The 19,663-nt window shown below is 45.9% G+C and overlaps 2 protein-coding genes across 2 annotated transcripts in view; one reads left to right on the top strand and one right to left on the bottom strand.

The window, feature by feature from the left end:
• Positions 1-11,098, top strand: part of CCDC138 (coiled-coil domain containing 138) — a 110,788-nt gene extending 99,690 nt beyond the window's left edge. Inside the window, exon 14 of the mRNA XM_039852637.1 lies at positions 10,137-11,098. Within this exon, the coding sequence (XP_039708571.1) occupies positions 10,137-10,144 (8 nt within the window). The 3' untranslated portion in view covers positions 10,145-11,098. The remainder of the gene's footprint in view (positions 1-10,136) is intronic.
• Positions 1-19,663, bottom strand: part of EDAR (ectodysplasin A receptor) — an 81,268-nt gene that overhangs the window by 5,520 nt on the left and 56,085 nt on the right. The window contains 8 exon segments of the mRNA XM_039852638.1: positions 4,654-4,714; positions 5,842-6,001; positions 8,528-8,600; positions 8,893-8,992; positions 8,994-9,070; positions 9,073-9,201; positions 10,179-10,265; positions 19,000-19,085. Coding sequence (XP_039708572.1) covers positions 4,654-4,714; positions 5,842-6,001; positions 8,528-8,600; positions 8,893-8,992; positions 8,994-9,070; positions 9,073-9,201; positions 10,179-10,265; positions 19,000-19,085 — 773 coding nt within the window.

Here is a 19,663-nt window from a genome sequence, read left to right as displayed (position 1 = left end):
GGCTGTACTATGTTTGTGTGTCTCTAGCATGAAAAAGCCTGGCACACCCGCCATCTCGATGACTATTAATTAACTCTTAAGGCTGTTGCCATTGGCAAATATAATTATGCTAGTTCTCTTAACAATAAAAGGCTTTGAGTTTAGTTAACTCTCTGAGAATGTATTAAAATACTGAGATTATGAATAAAGTCAAGAGAGTAACATTTATATATACTCTTTAATAAAAACATGTACATGCATTTCAATCCCACATTTTTATGAAGGTTAGTGAATTTCAAGAATTATATAAGCTATTACTCAAATTTGAAGGAGCTGAATAACATCAGTCATAATGATAATGTATAGTTGGTGTGGTTATAAACATTTAAAGTTATATTTGTTTTATATACTGCTATAATAAGGAAGTATTCTACATTTTAAAAAATGAAGGATAAAAATCATATGATCATATCAATAGATACAGAAAGAGTGTTTGATGAAATCCAGCATCTATTTATGATAAAAACTCTCAGCAAAGTGGGAATAGAAGGAACATACCTCAACATAATAAAGGCCGTACGAGACAAACCCACAGCTAACATCATACTCAGTGGGGAAAGGCTAAAAGCGTTTTCCTTAAGATCAGGAACAAGACAAGGATGCCCACTTTCACAGCTTATATTTAACATAGTATTGGAAGTCCTAGCCACAGCAATCAGACAAAAAAAGAAATAAAGGCATCCAAATTGGAAAGGAAAAAGTAACACTGTCATTATTTGCAGATGACACGATACTACAGAGAGACAACTAATGATTCCACAAAAAAACCTTTTAGAACTGATTGATGAATTCAGTAAAATAGCAGGATACAAAATTAATATTCAGATACAAATAAACAGAAGCATATACCATGCTCAACAATAGGAAGAATTAACATCAGTAAAGTGTCCAGACTAACCAAAGCAATCTATAGATTAAGCGCAATCCCTATCAAAATACCATTGGCATTTTTCACAGAACACAAATAATCCTAAAATTTGTATAGAACCACAAAAGATCCCAAACAGCCACAGTGACCTTGAGAAAGAAGAATAAAGTTGGAAGTATCACAAAACCTGATATCAAAATATTACAATGCTGTAGTAATCAAAGGAGGGAAAAATATACAACTGGGTAAAGATAGTCTATTCAATAAATGGTGATGGGAAAACTGGACAGATACATGCAAAAAAATAAAAATAAAATTGGACCACCTTACACCTAACACAAGAATAAACTCAAAATGGATTAACGATTTAAATATAAGGCCCCAAACTAAAAACTCCTAGAAGAAAACAGCTAGTAAACTTTCTGACATTGCCCTCGGTAATATTTTTTCTGATATATTACCTCAGGCCAGGGAAACAAAAGAAACGTAAACAAATGGGACTACATCAGACTAAAAAGTTTTTGAATAGCAAAAGAAACCATCAACAAAATGGAAAGACGACCTACTGAATGGAAGAAGATATTCATCAATGATACATTCGATAAAGTGTAATATTCAAATTTTATAAAGAATTCACACAACTTAACACCAAAAACAGTTTTCCAAAGAGGACATATGCGTGGCCAATAGACATATGAAAAGATACTCAATGTCACTAATCATCAGAGAAATTCGTATTGAAACCACAATGAGCTATCACCTCACACCTGTCAGAATGGCTATCAGCAATAAATTAATGAATAACAAGTGTTCGCTAGTATATAGAGAAAAGGGAACCCTGATGTATTGTTGGTGGGAATGCAAATTGGTACAGCCACTATGGAAAGCAGGATGGAGGTTCTTCAAAAAAACAAACAAACAAAAAAACAAACCCCCTCCCCAAAAAACCAAATCTTATGACCCAGCGATTCCACTTTTGGGTATTTATCCAAAGAAACCCAAACACTAATTAGGAAAGATATATGCATCCCTATGTTCATTGCAGCATTATTTATGATAGCCAAGATATGGAAGCAACCTAAGTACCCATCAATAGATGATTGGGTAAAGAAGTGGTACATATATACAATGGAATATTACTTGGCTGTAAAAAAAGAATGAAATCTTTGCAACAACATGGATGGACCTGGAAAATATTATGCTAAGTGAAATAAGTCAGACAAAGAAAGACAAATCCATATGATCTCACTTATATGTGGAATCTACAGAACAAAATAAACAAACAAAAAAAACACAACAACAAATCAAAAACAGACTCACTGATGCAGGAAACAAGCTAATGGTTGCCAGATGGGAAGTGGTTTGGGGGACTGGGTAAGAAAGTGAAGGGCTTGAGAAGTACAAATTGATATTTATGAAATAGTCATGGGGATGTAAAGTAAAGCATAGGGAATATAGTCAATAATATGGTAATAACTGTGCATAGTGCCAGGTGGGTACTAGACTAGTCAAGGGCATCACTTCACAAATTATGTAAATGTCTAACCACTGTGCTGCATACCTGAAACTAATATAAAATAATATTGAATGTCAAGTGTAATTGAAAAATAAAAAAGGTGGGGGGAATGTGAAGGGGAATAAGAGGTCCAAACTTCCAGGTATAAAGCAAGTAAGTCATGCGGATGTAGCATATATATAGCATAGAGAATATAGTCAGTAATATTGTGATAGTGTTGTACGGTATAAGATAGTTGCTGGACTTATCATGGTGACCACTTCTTTAGGTATATAAATGATGACTTATGTTCACGCAAAAACCTATACATGAATATTTATAGCAGTTTTCTTCATAATGGCCTCAAAATGGAAATAATCAAGAGGTTCTTAAACGGATGAATGATTACATAAATTGTGGTACATCCTTAACATGGACTAGTACTTAGGAGTAAAAAGAACCAAACTACAATATATGCGACAACCTGGATGAATCTCCAGTGAATTATGCTGAATGAAAAAGAAAGCTATTTGCTCTTAAGAGATTACACTATTGCATGGTTCCACTTATATACATTTTTGAAATGACAAAATTATAGAAACGAAGAATAGATTAGTGGTTGGCAGGGGCTAAATAGGGGGTGGGGGAGTAGGAAGTGGGTGTAGCTATGAAAGAGCAACCAAAGCTCCTTGTGGTGATGGAGTGGGCTCTGTCCTTCCTGTATCCATGTCAACATCCTGGTTGTGATGGTTTGGCAAGATGTTACCATTGGAAGAAACTGCATAAAGGGTCGTACAGGATCTCTCTGTATCATGCCATACCACTGCATGTTAATCTATAATGATCTCAAAATCAAAAGTTTAATTAAAAACACAACAAAACAAAAGCCATCGATGCCTGGGACTCACCCTGGACTAATTACATCAGGACCTCAGGGCAGGCCGACAGAGGGGGTCGCGTAAGACTCTCCAAGTAACCAGCGTTCGCCCAGGGCTAGGCACTGCTGGTCTAAGGCTCTCAGGCTCGGCTGCGTGAGCAGCACTGTGCGGTCATAAGGCACAGGAGAGGGTGGCTGAGTGCACAGGGCTTCAAGCTCTTCACACGCTTCGTCTCACAGGAGGGGCTCCTCTGTCCTAAAATTAATTTGAAAACCACTGTCCCCAGGATATGGGCTCTTAAAACCAAGACATCTTTTGGAGCAGAGAAGAGCTTTCTAGGGTGATAGAATGCAAATCTCAGACCATCCTCCACTGGGCAGCTGATGGTTGCTAGACATGCAGTTTGGATCAGACAGGCTGACCCTGGGACGTGAGCATTTATGGAGAGATGCCACATTTCAGCAGGCAGCCGAGTAGAGTGTTTGGCCCCTGAACTCACCCTCAGTGATGATTTCTGGCCAACAGAGCACCCAACCAGCAAGGCTGCCCCAGCCTCAGGGTGCTGGGTTAGGCCCAAGTAGAGAAATAAGAGGGCCAAATGGGGAAGTCCATGCAAGGAGCCAGTGAGACAAAACCACGTGGCCCGACGAAGCTAAGGAAAATTCCATAACCTCAGTGATGAGGGTTTTTATCTCCTGGGTTAATAAGAAGGTAATTTAGAGACTGGATTTGGAAGAAATTGGGAGTGTGGATTCCGGTTTCAGATAGAAATATAATCAGAATTAACCCAGTCCTACTGCCTCGTCCTTGACCATACCCCACTGCAATTAGGGTGAGACAGTCTGACTCAGCTTGCTCAGGAGACATCCTCACGAGGGGAGACCATCCATATGTCACAAACTGCTAGAGGGGAGGGGCAAAGACAGCTACTATTGGATAAGTGACTGATTATCAAAGATTCCGAAGATGATAACAGCAATGGAGAGACAGCATCTGGGGGGCACAGGAGGACACCTAGCTCATTCCACCTCCGTTCTCTAGAGCACCTGGGTATCCTGACTCCACATATCCCTAAAGTGAGGTCCTACACTGGGGTTGGATGTTGGCTCCTTGTCCCGTGATAGATGGGCAATAGAAAATGCTGGGGAAATGTACTTGGAGCCAGATACCACGTCCCTCTACCCTGCAGTCGGTTCAGCCAGCCATTCTGATGAGGAACGTGACAAGTTGGATAGGCAACTTTTCTTGGTCCCTCCCTGGGAGCGTCAGGACTCCTATTGGAGCCTCCTTCTCTCACTGCCAATAGTTGGAAAGAAAGTCCTGGGGGAAAACCTGGGGTTAGTGTCCCCCCGGAACCGTTCTTTTATGCTCACCTTCGACAACTCCACAGACGTTGGCATACACATCCAATATCTTTTTCCTTCGACTTTGAACCTATGAAAAAAGTTAAGAGAATGTTAATTTTCAGAAAGGAGGAAAATGGAAGCAAACAAAGAACCAAGTCCTCCATCTCCCCTGAGTTTCAATCAGAAATGCTGAATCACGTCCTTATATGAACATCTTATCCATAATTCAGAGAAAAAGGCTTTCTTTGGGTTATCCAACTCAAGCACCTTAAATGTCCATTGGGTGGGGGACTTCTTAGGCTCCCCTGGACATTCAGACTCACTAGACAACCGGAGGCTGCATCTGGTATCTGTCTATAAGGATGAATGTCAGAGACCTCGGTTTCCAGCAGGCAGCCAGGAAATGAGGCCCATGATGGACAGGTGCAGAAGTGGCTTCGGCTGGAAGGCCCCATGCCGCACTGGAGTCAATACCTCTCAGAACAACTCCATAGGCCTCCAGGGTCCTGCAAGTGATAGGCCCCACTGCAGAGGTCATGGAACTGGGCAGCCCAGAGCTGTCCCTGTCAGGACCCATGCCAGATCTAGCCTCTCGATCAGGGACAGTATCGCCACAAGCAGCACTGCCTAGCAATGTAGCTGACCTGATGCTTGGATCAGGCTGCCAGTAAACCTCATGCTAGACTCTCAGGTTGCCTGGGGCAGGGCTTTGCTCATCTTTGTCTACACCCCTTGCCATGGCACATTCCAAGGAAGTGTGCTTCAGGTGACAAACCATGTGGAGCATTTTTACATGAAAAATGTACATTATATCTACATATAGCTATATATAGATTACTGTATAAACAGTTATATATAGCTATTATATATAACTATTATACATCCGTTGGATATATACTAGTATGTTTACAACCAGATATATAATAGTTAAATATTTCTGTCCTATGGCATTCCAAGCAATTTTAAATTTTTTGTCTTTGCTTATTATTCTTCATTTTCTTCTATAACGCTATATAATGAGAGAAAGAAGTTTTCCATTTTTAAAATATCTTGCTTTAAACCTGTCACTCCATCTAGGTTTCCCGGCTCGGGCTTGTGAGATTACCACCACGCCACACAGCAGAACTTATGCAATAATGAGGTCACGTCTTGTGGTGCATTGCCCTGCTGCACCAGTAAATTGTAAGGTGTATGGACAGGCCGCCAGAGCCTCACCCCAGCCGACTTGGTGGTGGTGGCAGACTTCTCCCTGGCCAGGTGGACCAGCGAAAGCAAGCACAGCTCTGGGGATCCCTGCTTGTCGGCGGCGGGCTCCTCGTCACTGTCCATGCTCCTACTTAGCAGCTGCTCATTCTCAGATGAGGCATCGTTCTCGCTGTGGAAACAAGAAGGGGAGGTGTCGGCGGTGCCCCACTGGTGGAGACAGTCGAGATGCAGTGACTGGTTCCTCAGGCTTTTACTAGGCAGCTCAGGGGCACGAGGTGTGGGATATGAGAAAGACAGCCTGCCTTCTGCTTTTTTCCAGACAAAGAAGTTGGATGCAGGGTGGCCCACAGGTGCTATGTGAGGAGACTTGCATGGGGCTCTGGGAGTGCCTCAGGGTGGTGGGACACAAGTGAAATGGCATCTGCTCGTCCCTCCAACCCACCCAGTTCAGGAAAGGGTTCTTGACTATGTTACAGCTGGCGATATTTCATCAAGAGAAGCACCACGTTCAACCTTGCGTCTTCATGTAGCGAATAAGTTGATGTGGCCGGTACAGAATTCGTGCCAGCTCTCTGAAGTAACTGAAAACAAAGCTGAACAGAGCCAGAGCCTGAGGAGCCTCCTGTTGACTAGGGGGTGACCCGGCTGAGATGTGTGTGCCATGGAGTGGGAGCCACAGTAAGCCAAGTGAGAGGCTTTAGAAAATTGCACAGAAAGGCAGGTGGGCTCACGTCACACCACTGCACACTGTCCAGGCCCATGGGCACATGTAGGTTGAAGCTCAGATCCTCAAATCATTCCAAACATGTGCAAAGCAACATTCTTTTTTGTAGGCATCCTGCTTATTTCCTGTGGTTTGGCTGAAGACTTATAAAGAATTATATTTGCTAGTAATTGGGTGACAGTAATGAAGCTCACACTCAGACATAACCCTAGAGACAGGATGATACAAAGAAAACAAAAATAGTGGGTGAAGCTCATGAAGTTTCAGGCCTCATGGGAGTTGGCTGACCTGCCACTGTTCCCACCTGAGAGCAGGAAAGGTGGAAAAGCACTGCTGTCCCCAAACCACAGAGCAGCCCCAGGTGGTCCCCTAAGACCTAAGAGCAGGCAGAGGGGATGAAAGCTCAGTGCCTTGTCTTTTGAAGCATAATTATTGAGTGTTAATTTTTATGTAGCACTTGTGTATGAAAGAAGCATTATTTTTCCAAGTAGGGTCCCCAAATATTTCCTCGGTTTTTAGAGGAAACTTTAGTCATAGGATGTGTCTCTGCCCTTTTGAGTGTGCTTTTTCTCCCCTCCTCTTGAGACTGAGAAAAGGCTGGAAGGACAGACTACAAGTTCCCCGGGTTTTGAAAAAATGACCATTGGGAACGGAGGCACTTAGCAGAAACAACCATTCTCTAAGAGACTGTTGAATTGAGTGCACACAATCCACTTTCTTTTCCCAGTTTCCAAAAATGTCATGCTTAAATTTGCTTCCTGCCCTTGTGTCAGAAATGTTGAGTTTTCTATATGAGATAACACGTTTGGTAGTGCTTTATAAATGTCAAAACTCTACATAAACATTTGGATTCATTATCATTCCTAAAATGCAAGGCTTTGCAAGAGTTCATGTACCCTGGAAAGATAACAGGCCAGGGGTTGGGAGAGGAGGTATCTAACTTCTGATCTTTCCATAACCAGCTTGGTGACCGCTCATGGCCTCCATGCCCCCAACTGCAACAGGGGCATTTGGGGAGATGGGGTTCTGGGATGGCCGTGGGGTGGAGGCCTGGCAGGGGACCATTTATTGTGTGTGGGGTGGATTTTTGGAACCTAAGCAGGACTAAGTCCAAATGACCATACAAGGGGGTGAATAAAAAGTTTACTTCCCTCCACCCTAGATGTTAAAGCTGGGGATGATTCCGCAATTCAATGTGTGTGTGGTAAATACGGTAAAGACGTCATGTATTAAACCTCTTCCTTAAGAGGTCTTATTTCACGAAGTGTTAGAGGTTGGTCCAAAGCCTGGATCCAGACAGCCTGGACTTGGCCCGCAGCCCTGCCACTCACTGGGTGTGTGACCAGAGGGACATGACAACTTCCAAACCTTGGCTTCCTACAAATGTAAATAATGTTAGCACCTAGCTCACAAAACTTGTGGAGGTAACACATTCATGCTTGGTGGGTAGTAAGCACCAACTATTTGGTAGCCACTATCATCACCACTGTTACAGTATTGTGGGGGTATCAGTTCTAGCATTAGCACTAATGTGTCAGCATTCATATTGGCGGGAGCAGCAGACATATTAACCAGGCTCCTGGAAAAGAAGGCAGCACATGGAAGCTTTGGGGTCTTCATGAGGAGGGTGGATGTTGAAGAGGAAGACCTGGGGCACCTGGCCCTGGAGGAAGGCAAGAGGGCCAACCCAGAGCAGCAGGCAGATGTTAATCCCTGTCCCTAACAATGCCTGGCCCCTGCTGCAAGTGAGCAGTGAGGCCAAGACACCATGCTTACTGGGACTGCCTCACTGTCCCTGGGGCCCTGCTCCCTCTGGAGCTGTCCGTAGCACAGCCTCCAGGCCAGTTGCCAGGCTTCTCCGTGCACACCTTGTCTGGCATGCCCAGTACCCCTTCCTACTCAGGAGCCCTGAGGACCCTCTGACTTAATCCTGGAACTGGGGGCTGCTGAGGCTGCTTTGGCTTGACTTACCTCTTGGCAGTCTTTGCTGGAGTTGCTGTCAGCTTCTCAAATTCATCCTTCTCAGAGAAAATCACCACACTGTCTGTAGGTAAATGGGATAATTGGGGGAAAGAGGAGTTAGAGGCAGCTCTAGCTCTGAGCTTGTCCTTCCCTTGATCACTTCCTCATTAGCAGACCTGTCTGGTGGCTAAACCACACTGCCCTAAGGATTAAGCACAATGTGGGTGCATCGACACCTCTTCCTGAGACCCCTGTTCTAAGTGGCATGGAGCATAGCCAGCTAGGAGGCCAGACTGCCGGGGTAGTGGCCAGAGGGGTGGAACAGCTCCACCCTGTAGACAGACATCATGCTCATGGGGACTCTGTTTGCAGACCTTGGGCCTCTTTCTTCTCCTCTTCCTTGGTCACTTGGGCTTCCGCATTCTTCACTGAGTGGCTGGTGCAGCAGGCTGGTTGGAGAAAAAGAAAGGTGTTAGCAGCCAGGCTCGCTGACTGGGTAAGATGATGCAGCTGTCCAAGGAGGAAGGGGTATGAGGCAAGCTTTGGGGAGCAGTCACCTGGGGCAGGAGGCTTCGTCTTCATGATGTAAAACATGATGATGAGGACAATGGCAATGGCCATGATGAAGATGGTGGACATAGCAATGATCAGGGCCGTGGCCAGGTGTCCTTGGCCTGAGAGCTCTGCTGAAATTGGGGAGAGAAGGCAATGACTTAGGGCTCAAGTGTCCCAACAGGAATCCTTCCATCAGGCAGGGCCCTTTATCCTTCAAGACCATGGCCCCTGCAAGCAATGGCCCCACCACTGGGACACTTCCAGAGAACCTTCAGAATCAAATAATGCTTGCTAAGTCTGAGAACCCAGCCCTGCAAGTTTGCTTAGGCTATCTCATCAGGACTGCCCACGAGCTCCCCATTGCTGATCTCAACCAAAGCAAATCCAGACTTTTCCAGAACACCATGGTTTAGGTTTGCTTGGTTGTTCCTGGGGTGCTTGCCCTTGGTTCTACTAGTTGGGGAGCTGGCTTGCGTGCTGAGTACACCGTGAGATTTTGAAGGCACCCCAACTCTCACTGAGGACCTGAGCCTTAAATATGCTTAAACAACAGATGTCATTGAGACAGTACAAGAGGGCAGGAGGAGCCAGCACCAGGTCTTGCTCTGAGAGAAACTGTGGACCTCGGGGTCTTCCTCCACCCTTCCATCCCAAAGGGATTGGAGGGTGAAATGTAGTTACTGGAAATAGACATTAAAGTGTTGAAGTCAGGAGGTTTATATGAAAGCCAGCAACAGAATTGCTATTGATATGAGGCTTAACCGAAGCCCAGGAAGCTGGTTTCCCTCTCGCCCTGGCCACTCATGCCCTGAGCACCACTCCTACTACCTTGGGAATGTGCCTTCCTGACCAGCACGTTCGACTGGGCCCAGACACCCATAGAGTGATCAGTTTCACACCTAGCAGAGGTAATTACTGACTTTCGGCAACTGGGGAGCGTCGAGTGTGATTAAATCACATCAGGGAGGTGATTTGAAGTGGGGAAGAGCTCCATGGTCATTCCTGATAATTATTTCCTCTCTTCCTCTCCACTTGACCCAACCCCCACCCGCCTCACATCTAGGTGGTTAACTCCAGAAGATCAATACCTGAGTGCCTTCCCTACCTTTATGGGCGTGCTGGAAAGGAGAGAGGGTACTGCTGCCAGAAGTGCTGGGGAAGTTGGCAGAAACCCCCGAAGTGGCTCCCACACCTGTAAAGAGAACAGTCACTGTGCGTTCTCAAAAATGACCTGCAGAACCCCACCTTCAACACTGAAACACAAGATGTGGCAAGAGAGCTAACCGTTCTTGATTATGAATGGGCTAGAGTTTAATAATCCCCAAAATGCATTCTGACCTCCTAAAGGTTGTTATTTTTTAAGTAAGACACACTGAGGGATAACGCTGCTAAAAGTAAACTGCAGGAGCTGGGGACTTTGCAAGCGTCCCCAACTTAATTTTCCTATGAATAAAGATAAAATATATGCAATATACAAAAATGAAGAATGTATAGTACATAAAAGCATTATTAGAAGAAAGTAGTACTTGAGTAATTCATTCAATTACATAGAACGGGAATATATTTTTAATACTTTTCCTAGAAGTAATAAAATAATATATACTATATGTTATAAAAGTAATATATGCTCATTATTTTAAAAATCTAGAAAAAATCAGAATACAAGAAAGACGTAAAAAAGTCACCCACAGCCTCATTGTCTAAAGTTGACATTTTGCTGTATTTCCCTCTAGGATTTTTCCTATGATGTGTTTTTAAAACAGTTGTCACCAAACTATTTAAGAGCAGGCATGAGCTTGGTCTTCCCTCAAAACTGTGATTCAGAAGACTCCCCTTCTGTGTAAAAAGTGTCACTTAGCAGAGATGAAATGGCCACTGATTTTGTCATCAGTCAAATTGCTAAATTGTTCAGTTAAAATTAACAAACAAAAATGTTCTATCACAGAATAGATGATGCCCTGATGGTCAACCTTCCTTTAGGCTGGACTTGAGTTTTACAGTTATTAAAAATAGTCATATTCCAAATAAGTTTCCTCCTGTCTCACTTTTACCTCTACCAGTTCTGCAGTAGTTGGGGAAGTGGGTTGCCCTAAGTTAGGACAAGTGAGTGGCCTCTCTAAAATCAAGACATGTTGGTCCTCCCAGCAGCCCATTCTGGAGGAATGGTTCCGATGCCTGCACCCTGGTCAGCAAGAAACAAGGATGTTTTCTTTAAGAGAAGGCTCTCAGGAGAAACACAGCCAACTGCTCTGCGAGTGGTATTTCTAAAGCTACCCGCACACAGCTTGGGGCAAGCCAGGAGACAGTGACCACAGCCAATAGGGCAAGGAAGGTCCTGCTGAATTATCTATACATCTGCATCCAGTCAGTAGAGAAGATAACAGGAGAGGAGGGTCAGAAACTTCTAATTCTCATGTCTTTGAACACAAACAGAAAACGCTACAAATAAAATAGGTAGCAGTTTGGGAGGCAGCGGGGACAGGCTGAAGACTGGCTCCTGGTGTAAGTCTGCATTTCTATGAGGCGCCAGATGTTTCAGGGGAAGCTCATCACTCAGGTTGGACAGGAAATTAAGCTGTTATGGGTACATGAGAAATATGTATGACCTGCTAGCTGAGGGGCAAACATGCTGGCTCTTTAGGCAACAAACCAGAATGTCAAGGAGCAGGGCAGGGCATGAAGGCTCGTGCCCTCCTCAGTACCCTGGACAGAGGCCGGCCCTGGGGAGCCCAAGAAGGCTTATTGGCAGGGCTAGGGTGCGTGCTACTGGTGCCATTCTGCTGCCCTCCCAGCGCCTGCTCGGAGCAGTTTTCTGTGTCATTTAAAACACTTGCTGAGTCAGTGCTCTTAGAGTCAGAGGCGTCTCCTTTCTGGGGATTTGCCACTTCTGGAGCCCAGGGACTTCACTTACTGGGAGCTCCTGGCCTCTGCCCCCTCGCCTGGTCTCAGTTGCCTGTGGGATTGCTGCAAACATGGGTGTGGGTGCCACCAGACCACTGCATGACAGATGGGGCAGTCCCTTCTCTCTGCAGGGCATGGTGAGCTCTGTGGTTCCCGCTTCTTTGCTTCTTTTTTTTCAACTGTTGTCATCGGGATGGCTTCTTAGCTTTTCTACCAAGAGAGTGAAGAGTGCTGAGTGGTATAAGGGGCATTGAAGCAACAGGCCAGTAAGGGCTGCCCTTTGAATCAACAGAGACTACAGAGGTGAAACTGCTCAGAACAGAGGGGGCTCATTGAAGTTCTCAGGCCTCAAGCTTATGTCCCTGGAACCTTGTTCCTTCTTTCTGTAATGGACCGGCAGGAAGCCAGGAACTGGGACATGGGACTTGGTGGGTAGTTGGAGAAGGAATGTCGCTGATGACAGCTGGAAGGTGTGGATCTTCTTTCTTCCTCTCCTGGGCCTTCCTGTACCTGCTCTGCCTTGAGAAAGGCCCCTGCTGGTGTCCAGAGCTTAGAGAGATGGTTCTTTGCCATTCTAGAGGATAAACAGCTTCCCCCACCCCACTTCCCAAACTTATAATAAATTTCTTAATTTAGATGAGATTTAAATGAGATTAAATTAATTTAGCCTGCCCATCTGACCTCAGAACCAGTGGCCTACCGGGGAGGTGCTGGTGGAGGTACGTGGTTCCCCGGGGGGAGAGGTGCATGTTTCTCGACAGCTACTCACTGTCAAATGACCGAGCTGGAGGCTCTGCCTTTCAATCCTCACACACCACACAGATTCCCTTTGAAAGTTCCAGAACAATAAGATGGACTTCAGATTTTTAGCTTCAGATTTTTCATTGCACTGGGAAGCAGCCTGTCAAACTTCATCCAGGGAAGTGAGAAAAAGCAACATGGGACGTTGCTTCAGGTATAACTAGTTTCCTTTTTAAAAGCAAATAGGACATTGAAAACAAAGCTAATCTATTTGTTTGTGAGGAGCTCAAAAGAGATTAAGCTATGTAGACTACCTATAGGCTCTGTTTGTGGATATTGGCCATCTTTGTCTCTCTTGTCCCTTTCTTCTGGGGCTTGCTGGCTAAGGCCAGGTGACAGAGGTTGGGGTTGGGGATATAGATATACCCATGCCTGTGGCCTAGAGAAGGACGATGAGAGCAGTCTAGCAGCACTCAGACTTATGAAACGCCTTTGCACCCAACTGGCATGGCTGGTTAGCAGGCAATGCACACAGGCTACTGCACAGCAGTAATGCACACCTTGCTGCACCTGGCGGGTGCTGCCTGCCCTCAGTCAGGTGGCAAGCTGGGCCATGCCTTTATCCTGATTTACTTGGCATTTCCCCCAAGTGAATTCCAGCTGGTGTTGACTGAACAGTTGTGTTCTGAGCACATCCGAGGGTAAGAGGGAGAGTGGGCAGGAAGGCTGCATGACTAGAAGTCTATCTCTGTGGGCATGTCCTTTCAGGACAGAATGCCATCACCAGAGGACCCTGCATGGCACGTTGTCCTGTCCAGGTTCTGTTCTGGTCTAATGAGGTTTAACTCAACACTAATAAAAATGTTTAGTGTCTGGAAGGTTTTCCTTTGTTTCAACACATGTCATATCTTTTCGATTCACTTGGCCTCTGTGGAATGGATCACTGACGAAAATGTTTCTCAGTGTTTTTTCTGTTGGATGGTCAACCACCGATCTGTCTTACTTTCCATAATGCTTTCATTTGGAGCCCAGCTTTGGATAAGCAAAGATGAGGTCTTTTATAATGGGTAAGGGAAGGTTGGTGGAAACTATAGTCCCGGAAAATAGGCAGAAATTTCCACACAAGGTCTCTATTAAAAAGAAAGAGGGCGGAGTCTGAGTTTGAGGCAGCATTGACTCTGGATTGTAGGTCCAGGCAGGTGGGGGCTCTCCACAGAGTCCACTTATCTTCCTCAGGAGGATTCTGAGAACTGTAAGCATGTGGTTTACTATAGTTATACTTCTATTCAATGCAAAGATAGGATTTACCCCATAAAGTCTTTGAGGTTTGTTAATCCACACAATTTATAAATGTGCCAGTACGTATTAGAGATGGCTGGCATTCTCTACACTGGGCAAACAACTTGGGTTTTTAGGAATGATTTGTTTGTTGATTCTTACAGCTGTCAACGAGGGTGCCCCAGGCTGTTGCACTGGCTCAGCGCCCCCTTGGTGGCCGGCCCTGGAATAATGGGCAGAGACTTGGCGGCTCAGTGTGGGTGGGGTCCCCAGGAGCTTGCTGGAAAGGCAATCTTGGAATTCACCACAGACCTGCTACATCAGGATTTGTTTCTTAACAGGACCCCTGGTGATGAGTGTGCACATTCAAGTTTGAGAAACATTCATTGGAAACAGCTGGTCATGCATCTGGGGAGGCAGAAGCTTCACACTGGAGTTACATCACTGTTGGGCATTGCACACTGGCCTCAAAAGGGAAATGCACCACAGTGCTCCTGGTGACAGAGTGGAATTCTCCAGAAGGCATGTCCATCCTGGACTTGACTCAGGGGTCATAATCACTGACGAGTAATAATAAAAAGAACAATGACAATTATGAGGAACAATTGCTGGGTGCCAGACCCACCATGATCTCATGGATACCTCCAGCAGTCTATGAGGGTGGGGTGCATGCTCGCCGTGTCCCAGGTGCACTGAGGAGGCACAGGAGGTCCGCTGTGCAAGGCGGAGCTGCACAGGCTCTGGGAGGCCCGGGGCGGCGCTCGCTTGCTAGACCAAAGCTTTACTATCTACTGAGTGCTGCATGCACACAAGAGTGGGCACTTCATACACACTTGACAGGTCATTTCCTCTCAACGATCTTATGAGATGGACACCCCCATTTTACAGATGGGGAAACTGAGGTATGCAGTAACTTTCCCCAAAGTGGAGGTGACAGGGTAGGTAGAGAGGTAGATATGAGCTGGAGGGAGAAGGACAATGAAGGGTTAACGAGGCCCCAAGCCCAGCTCAACAGAAGAAAATATACAGCCAGAGGTCTGGCTCGCCTGTGGAGCCTCCCACATTCCCCCAAGTCAGAAGCCAGACAGGCAGGCAAAAAGAGTAGCAGCGCCTGGCACCCTCCTCACCCTCTTCTCCCCACCGCGTTTCCCCTGGTCAGTTAAATGCAAATGACCATTAATGACCTTACTCCGGGTCGCTCAATCGGTATGGGCAAAATTAGTTAACTGGGCAAGCGTCTACCCTCAAAATCTTCAGGGCGCAGGTGTACAACTTCCCATCGACGGGTACACACTGCGCAGGCCCCGGCTTGGAGTAGGCGGGTCTAAAAGAGGAGCAGAAAATTCGTGCCCTTTGAGGTAGGAGAGACAGAAGGAGAACAAACTGTATGGCCTGTGTAAACCCCAACCCTTGGCTTGTCCGGACACTTGATTCTACATCGAGCTGCCCGTGTGGACTCTCTCCCAAGTGTACTCTGCTTGCTTGCTTGCTTTACTTAATAAAATTGCTTCTGCTTCTGTTTGCTACTCTTTGCCTGCTGTCCTTCTTGGAGCGTCGGACCTCCACTTAAATCTTTTGTGGGGGAATCCAAGGACAGAGCCCTGCCTCTCACACAACGCTGCCACTTGATTGCTGGGAACAGAAACTCTAACGAAAATCAAATCTGATGTCACACCCTTTCTTCCTCTATTATACCACGCCATCTCTTTGCCATTAGGACACCAGTTCCTTCAAGAAGCAGCCCACAGGCACGTGCAGAAAGCTTTGGTTGCACCAAGTGTATCGTGCTCTTTGATGTAACTGAAAAATAACTGAAAGGCTTCTTTTCTCAATTCCAGGACACAAATACTGATGGAATTGAAGGTGGGAAAGGCTGTGCTTGTTCACTGTAGCTGAAGCAACCAGGATGGAAGGCCTCGAGCTTTCCTGATGGGCAAGTCACAAGCAGGAGAAGAGATGGCCCAGTTTCAAAGCTCTTGAGTACCCGGGGGTGTCCCTGCTACACTCCTGTGGTTTATGAAAGAGTTGTCATTTACGCTTGCTTCGTGCATTCAATATTCAAAGCATTTTGTGCACATCGTGACAACATGATTAGTACACTAAGAGGATGTTATTTTCTTAATTATACAGGAGGGAAAACAAACTGAGGGAGGTTTTATGGCTTGCATGGCATTTTACAGTCAGAGTACCAGGCTCCACCCTAAGCTCCACACACATCTGTTCGCATGAAGATTTTAGTCGGCCCAAAGGCAGGACCAATCGTGACCAGTGGCCATCCTCTGACTTCCTTCATGCTACTACTTTGCAGTCCCAGAAACCAGAATTATTTTATTCCATTTAAACAATAACTGTATGGTGCTCTTCCATTCCTCCTGAGGGTATTTGGATAGGACCCCAAAAACTAACGAGCACTGTGGCCGCTTCTAGGGGTACAGCTCATTCTAGCCACACCATAGTTGGTGAGGCCGGTGTCATCTGGCAGGTAAGGAAAACTGAGGCTCTAGGAGGTTAGATAACTTATTTACACTACACAAGAATTTAAACTCAGGCAGCTAAGTTCCAGAGCAGGGCGCGTAACCCGCATCGGAGCTCTCCATGTGGTCTTGGCAGCCCCTGGGCACCTGTTAGCCTATATTCTCGGCCCTACCTGGACCTGCTGAATCAGGGGCAGGCCCAGCTCTGGGTGACTACAGCCCTCAGGGCTCTTATGAGAAGCATGGTCCTGTACCTTATAGAAGATGCTATTTCTTTAAGGGGCACTGTACCCGAGCCCCCATGTACCGATTCAATCTGTGCAGCCCAGGATTGACTCCTGCACAGTTGGTACCCCTCACTCCCTGTAGTTCTCATACGTGTGCATCTGTGTCACATGCTTTCCCTGGGGACCATGCCAAGTTCTCTTCGACTGTGGATTGTGTAATCTGCTATCTATTGACTTAGGTATCAAAAGCATTAGCTTCGCATGGCAGGGGCCCAGGTAAATCACATAAAAACAAAACTAAAGTGAGCTTCTCAGGTAGAGGAAAGGGAGCTCTTGACCACTGACTGTGAGCTCAGAAAAGGCAGAGCTTGGTGGGGTCTGGGAAGCCAAATGCTAGACTGGGGTCCTGACCAATGAGGTCTCATCTAGTTCCTGGGTTTTTTGGGGGTGGGCTGCCGATAGCAGCTCTGTGAATTTAGGCCTCAGTGTCTTCATGGAGGCTATGGCCATAACCGACCTTCTAGTCTTGTCCGCTGATTCATGAGCAGGACCCTGGGTAAAAACTCTCTGGACTGAGAACCAGTGCAGGGGGAAGTTCCGATCTCGGAACTGGAGAGAGCTTTCGCCACCACACTTGAGACCCTGACCCAGGCAGGGCTCCATTCACCATGTCACCCACTAAGCTTAGCTGGTTGTATCTCCCCCATTTCCCAGGTGGGCAGAGGTCTGGGGGCTTGCTCTCTGGCTCTCGGTTCTGGTTTCTTTGCTGGCCCCCTTCAGGGCTGGATCCTACGAATTACTAGGAGGCCTTATTGAGAGCTGGTTTTCAGTTGAGCAATTAAGGACTAGGGGTTGGGGAGGGGGACACGCTCATTTTCAAAGTCTCCAAGACTCCTGTGCTTTGCACGCCCGGGCACTGACAGGGACACACTGCGTGTGTGAGCTTTCAAACAAAAGGGTCCCATGAGGAAGAGTTGCTTGTTTTCCAGGTTCCATAGGCATAGAACCTTTTCTAAATAGGTGGTGAGTTTCTGACATCTTCCCAGATGAGGACTTCATCTCAGAACTATCTGGTACAGAATGGATTTAGAGTCCCCAGCGGAAGACTTGTTGGCAGCTGACTTCATCACAGTCCAGCTGGCAGCTGGGAGCCCTTGGGCCTCCTCTAACTAGTGAATTAATTAGCATATGGCTGGATAGGACTGCTCAGCTTTAAAGATGTACGTATTCATTATTGCCAATCTCCTCTACTTAAGCAGTCTGGAGGGAAGGAACCATCCCTGCCCTACCTCCCAGAGCACCTCCTCCAGCTGAACCTAAGGGCAAGGGGAGATGATGCTTCCTCTTCTTACACTCTTTCCCTTCCTCCTTGGGTTCCCAAGAGGAAGGCCCTTATTCTATTCTCCTGGATAAGATTATTGTGAGCAAACAGTGTGGGCAGGGCCTCATGGAGACCCAGGAGAGGCAGGGTTCCAATGTGGGCATCTCTTTTGCCTTGGAGTGGGAGAGAACTGGAGGGAGAGCAGGACAAGTGCTCCTGTGGTCTGGGGACTAGCCTTCCTGTTTCCTCCCAGCTGCCCATCTATCTCACCTTCGTGAGTATCTCTCCAGATCACAGATCCAAGAGACGATGTAATACATTCTTGGGAGCAGAGGTTCCTGGCCCTTCCTCATCAACGTGCCCACAAAAGTCAAACCAAATGAGAACAGAAAAGAAAGAGCCCAAGGAGAGACTCTTAACTTGTGAGACTCATTGTTTACATGTGCTTTGTGGAATCCGTTTTACGTGATCATTCCTTATATTTTATTTCCCTTGGCTTTATCCAGGAAGCCATCTTTTAATATATATATATATATATATATATATATATATATATATATATATATATATATGTGTGTGTGTGTGTGTGTGTGTGTGTGCTGAGCTCATAACAATTCATTACAGTTTTGTAGTACTCAGCAAAATACCTTGGCATCTGTGATCTCATTGTTTTTTTTCCAACAATTGCATAAGATGAATAATTCAGATTATAATGCCCACAAGTTATAAATGAGAAAACTGAGGCTCATAGAGGTTATGTGACTTGTTCAAGGTCATTTTTCTAAGGTGACTGACCTGAGTCTCTGACTCATGGTTCAGCTATAGTAAACCTCCTTCACAGACCTGCTGACTGGTTAGGCCATGGGAGCAGTTTATTTATGCTTTCACTGTAGTCAACTTGTCTAGGTGCCTACCACATCATGTAATGAAAAGACATGAATGTTGAACTAGTACCGTTCTGATGGAAGGACAAAATGCACTCACATTCCTTGGTGTTGGGGGGCGCCAGGAGGCAGGAGTAGCAGACCATGCCATAGATGTTCCTGGGTCTGTTTTCCAACATGTAGTAGCTACAGGAAGGGCAAGACAAGACAAAACAGACTGGTGATCCGGGTGTTACCATGAGCGAGTGCTGACCACTTGGCATGCCCATGACCAAAGCATAATCTAAGCGGGGCCTGAGACAGACACCATGGGATCAGGAGTCCTGCTGGGAAATCAACCCACTTTGATCACTGAGTTTCCTTGGGGGTTTTCAACTTGTCTTGGAATGGAGTATTCTTTTGCTAATATTGGGCCAGTTTGGGTCTTTTTAAAATCTTCCCTTTTTGGTTCCTTTCACTGACGAGTTTGTTTACTGTGTGCATATCATCACCATCTTCTTCAACCCCATCCACCAGAAATTTCTGTGTGCCCATCATGTGTATGCCCTGTTTAGCTTTCTGGGTGTTTTGCCAACTAGGGACCCAGGCACCTTTGGAGGAAGAGCAATCCCTCAGTGAGTGCCCATCTTGTAGCTATAGCCTAGTGGGATTACTGGCAGATGTGTCTATGCCTGGGACACTGGCACCTCCCAGTAAGTACTTGCTGACTAAGACTGAATGGAACTTGCCGGCAAAGTGTGGCTACAGCAGTGTCTAGATAGGTC

Source organism: Pteropus medius, unplaced genomic scaffold, assembly GCF_902729225.1.
Source record: "Pteropus medius unplaced genomic scaffold, Ma_sr-lr_union100, whole genome shotgun sequence".
Taxonomy (NCBI): domain Eukaryota; kingdom Metazoa; phylum Chordata; class Mammalia; order Chiroptera; family Pteropodidae; genus Pteropus; species Pteropus medius.
Note: the sequence above shows the minus strand (reverse complement) of the source record. Positions and strands in the feature narration are given on the sequence as shown.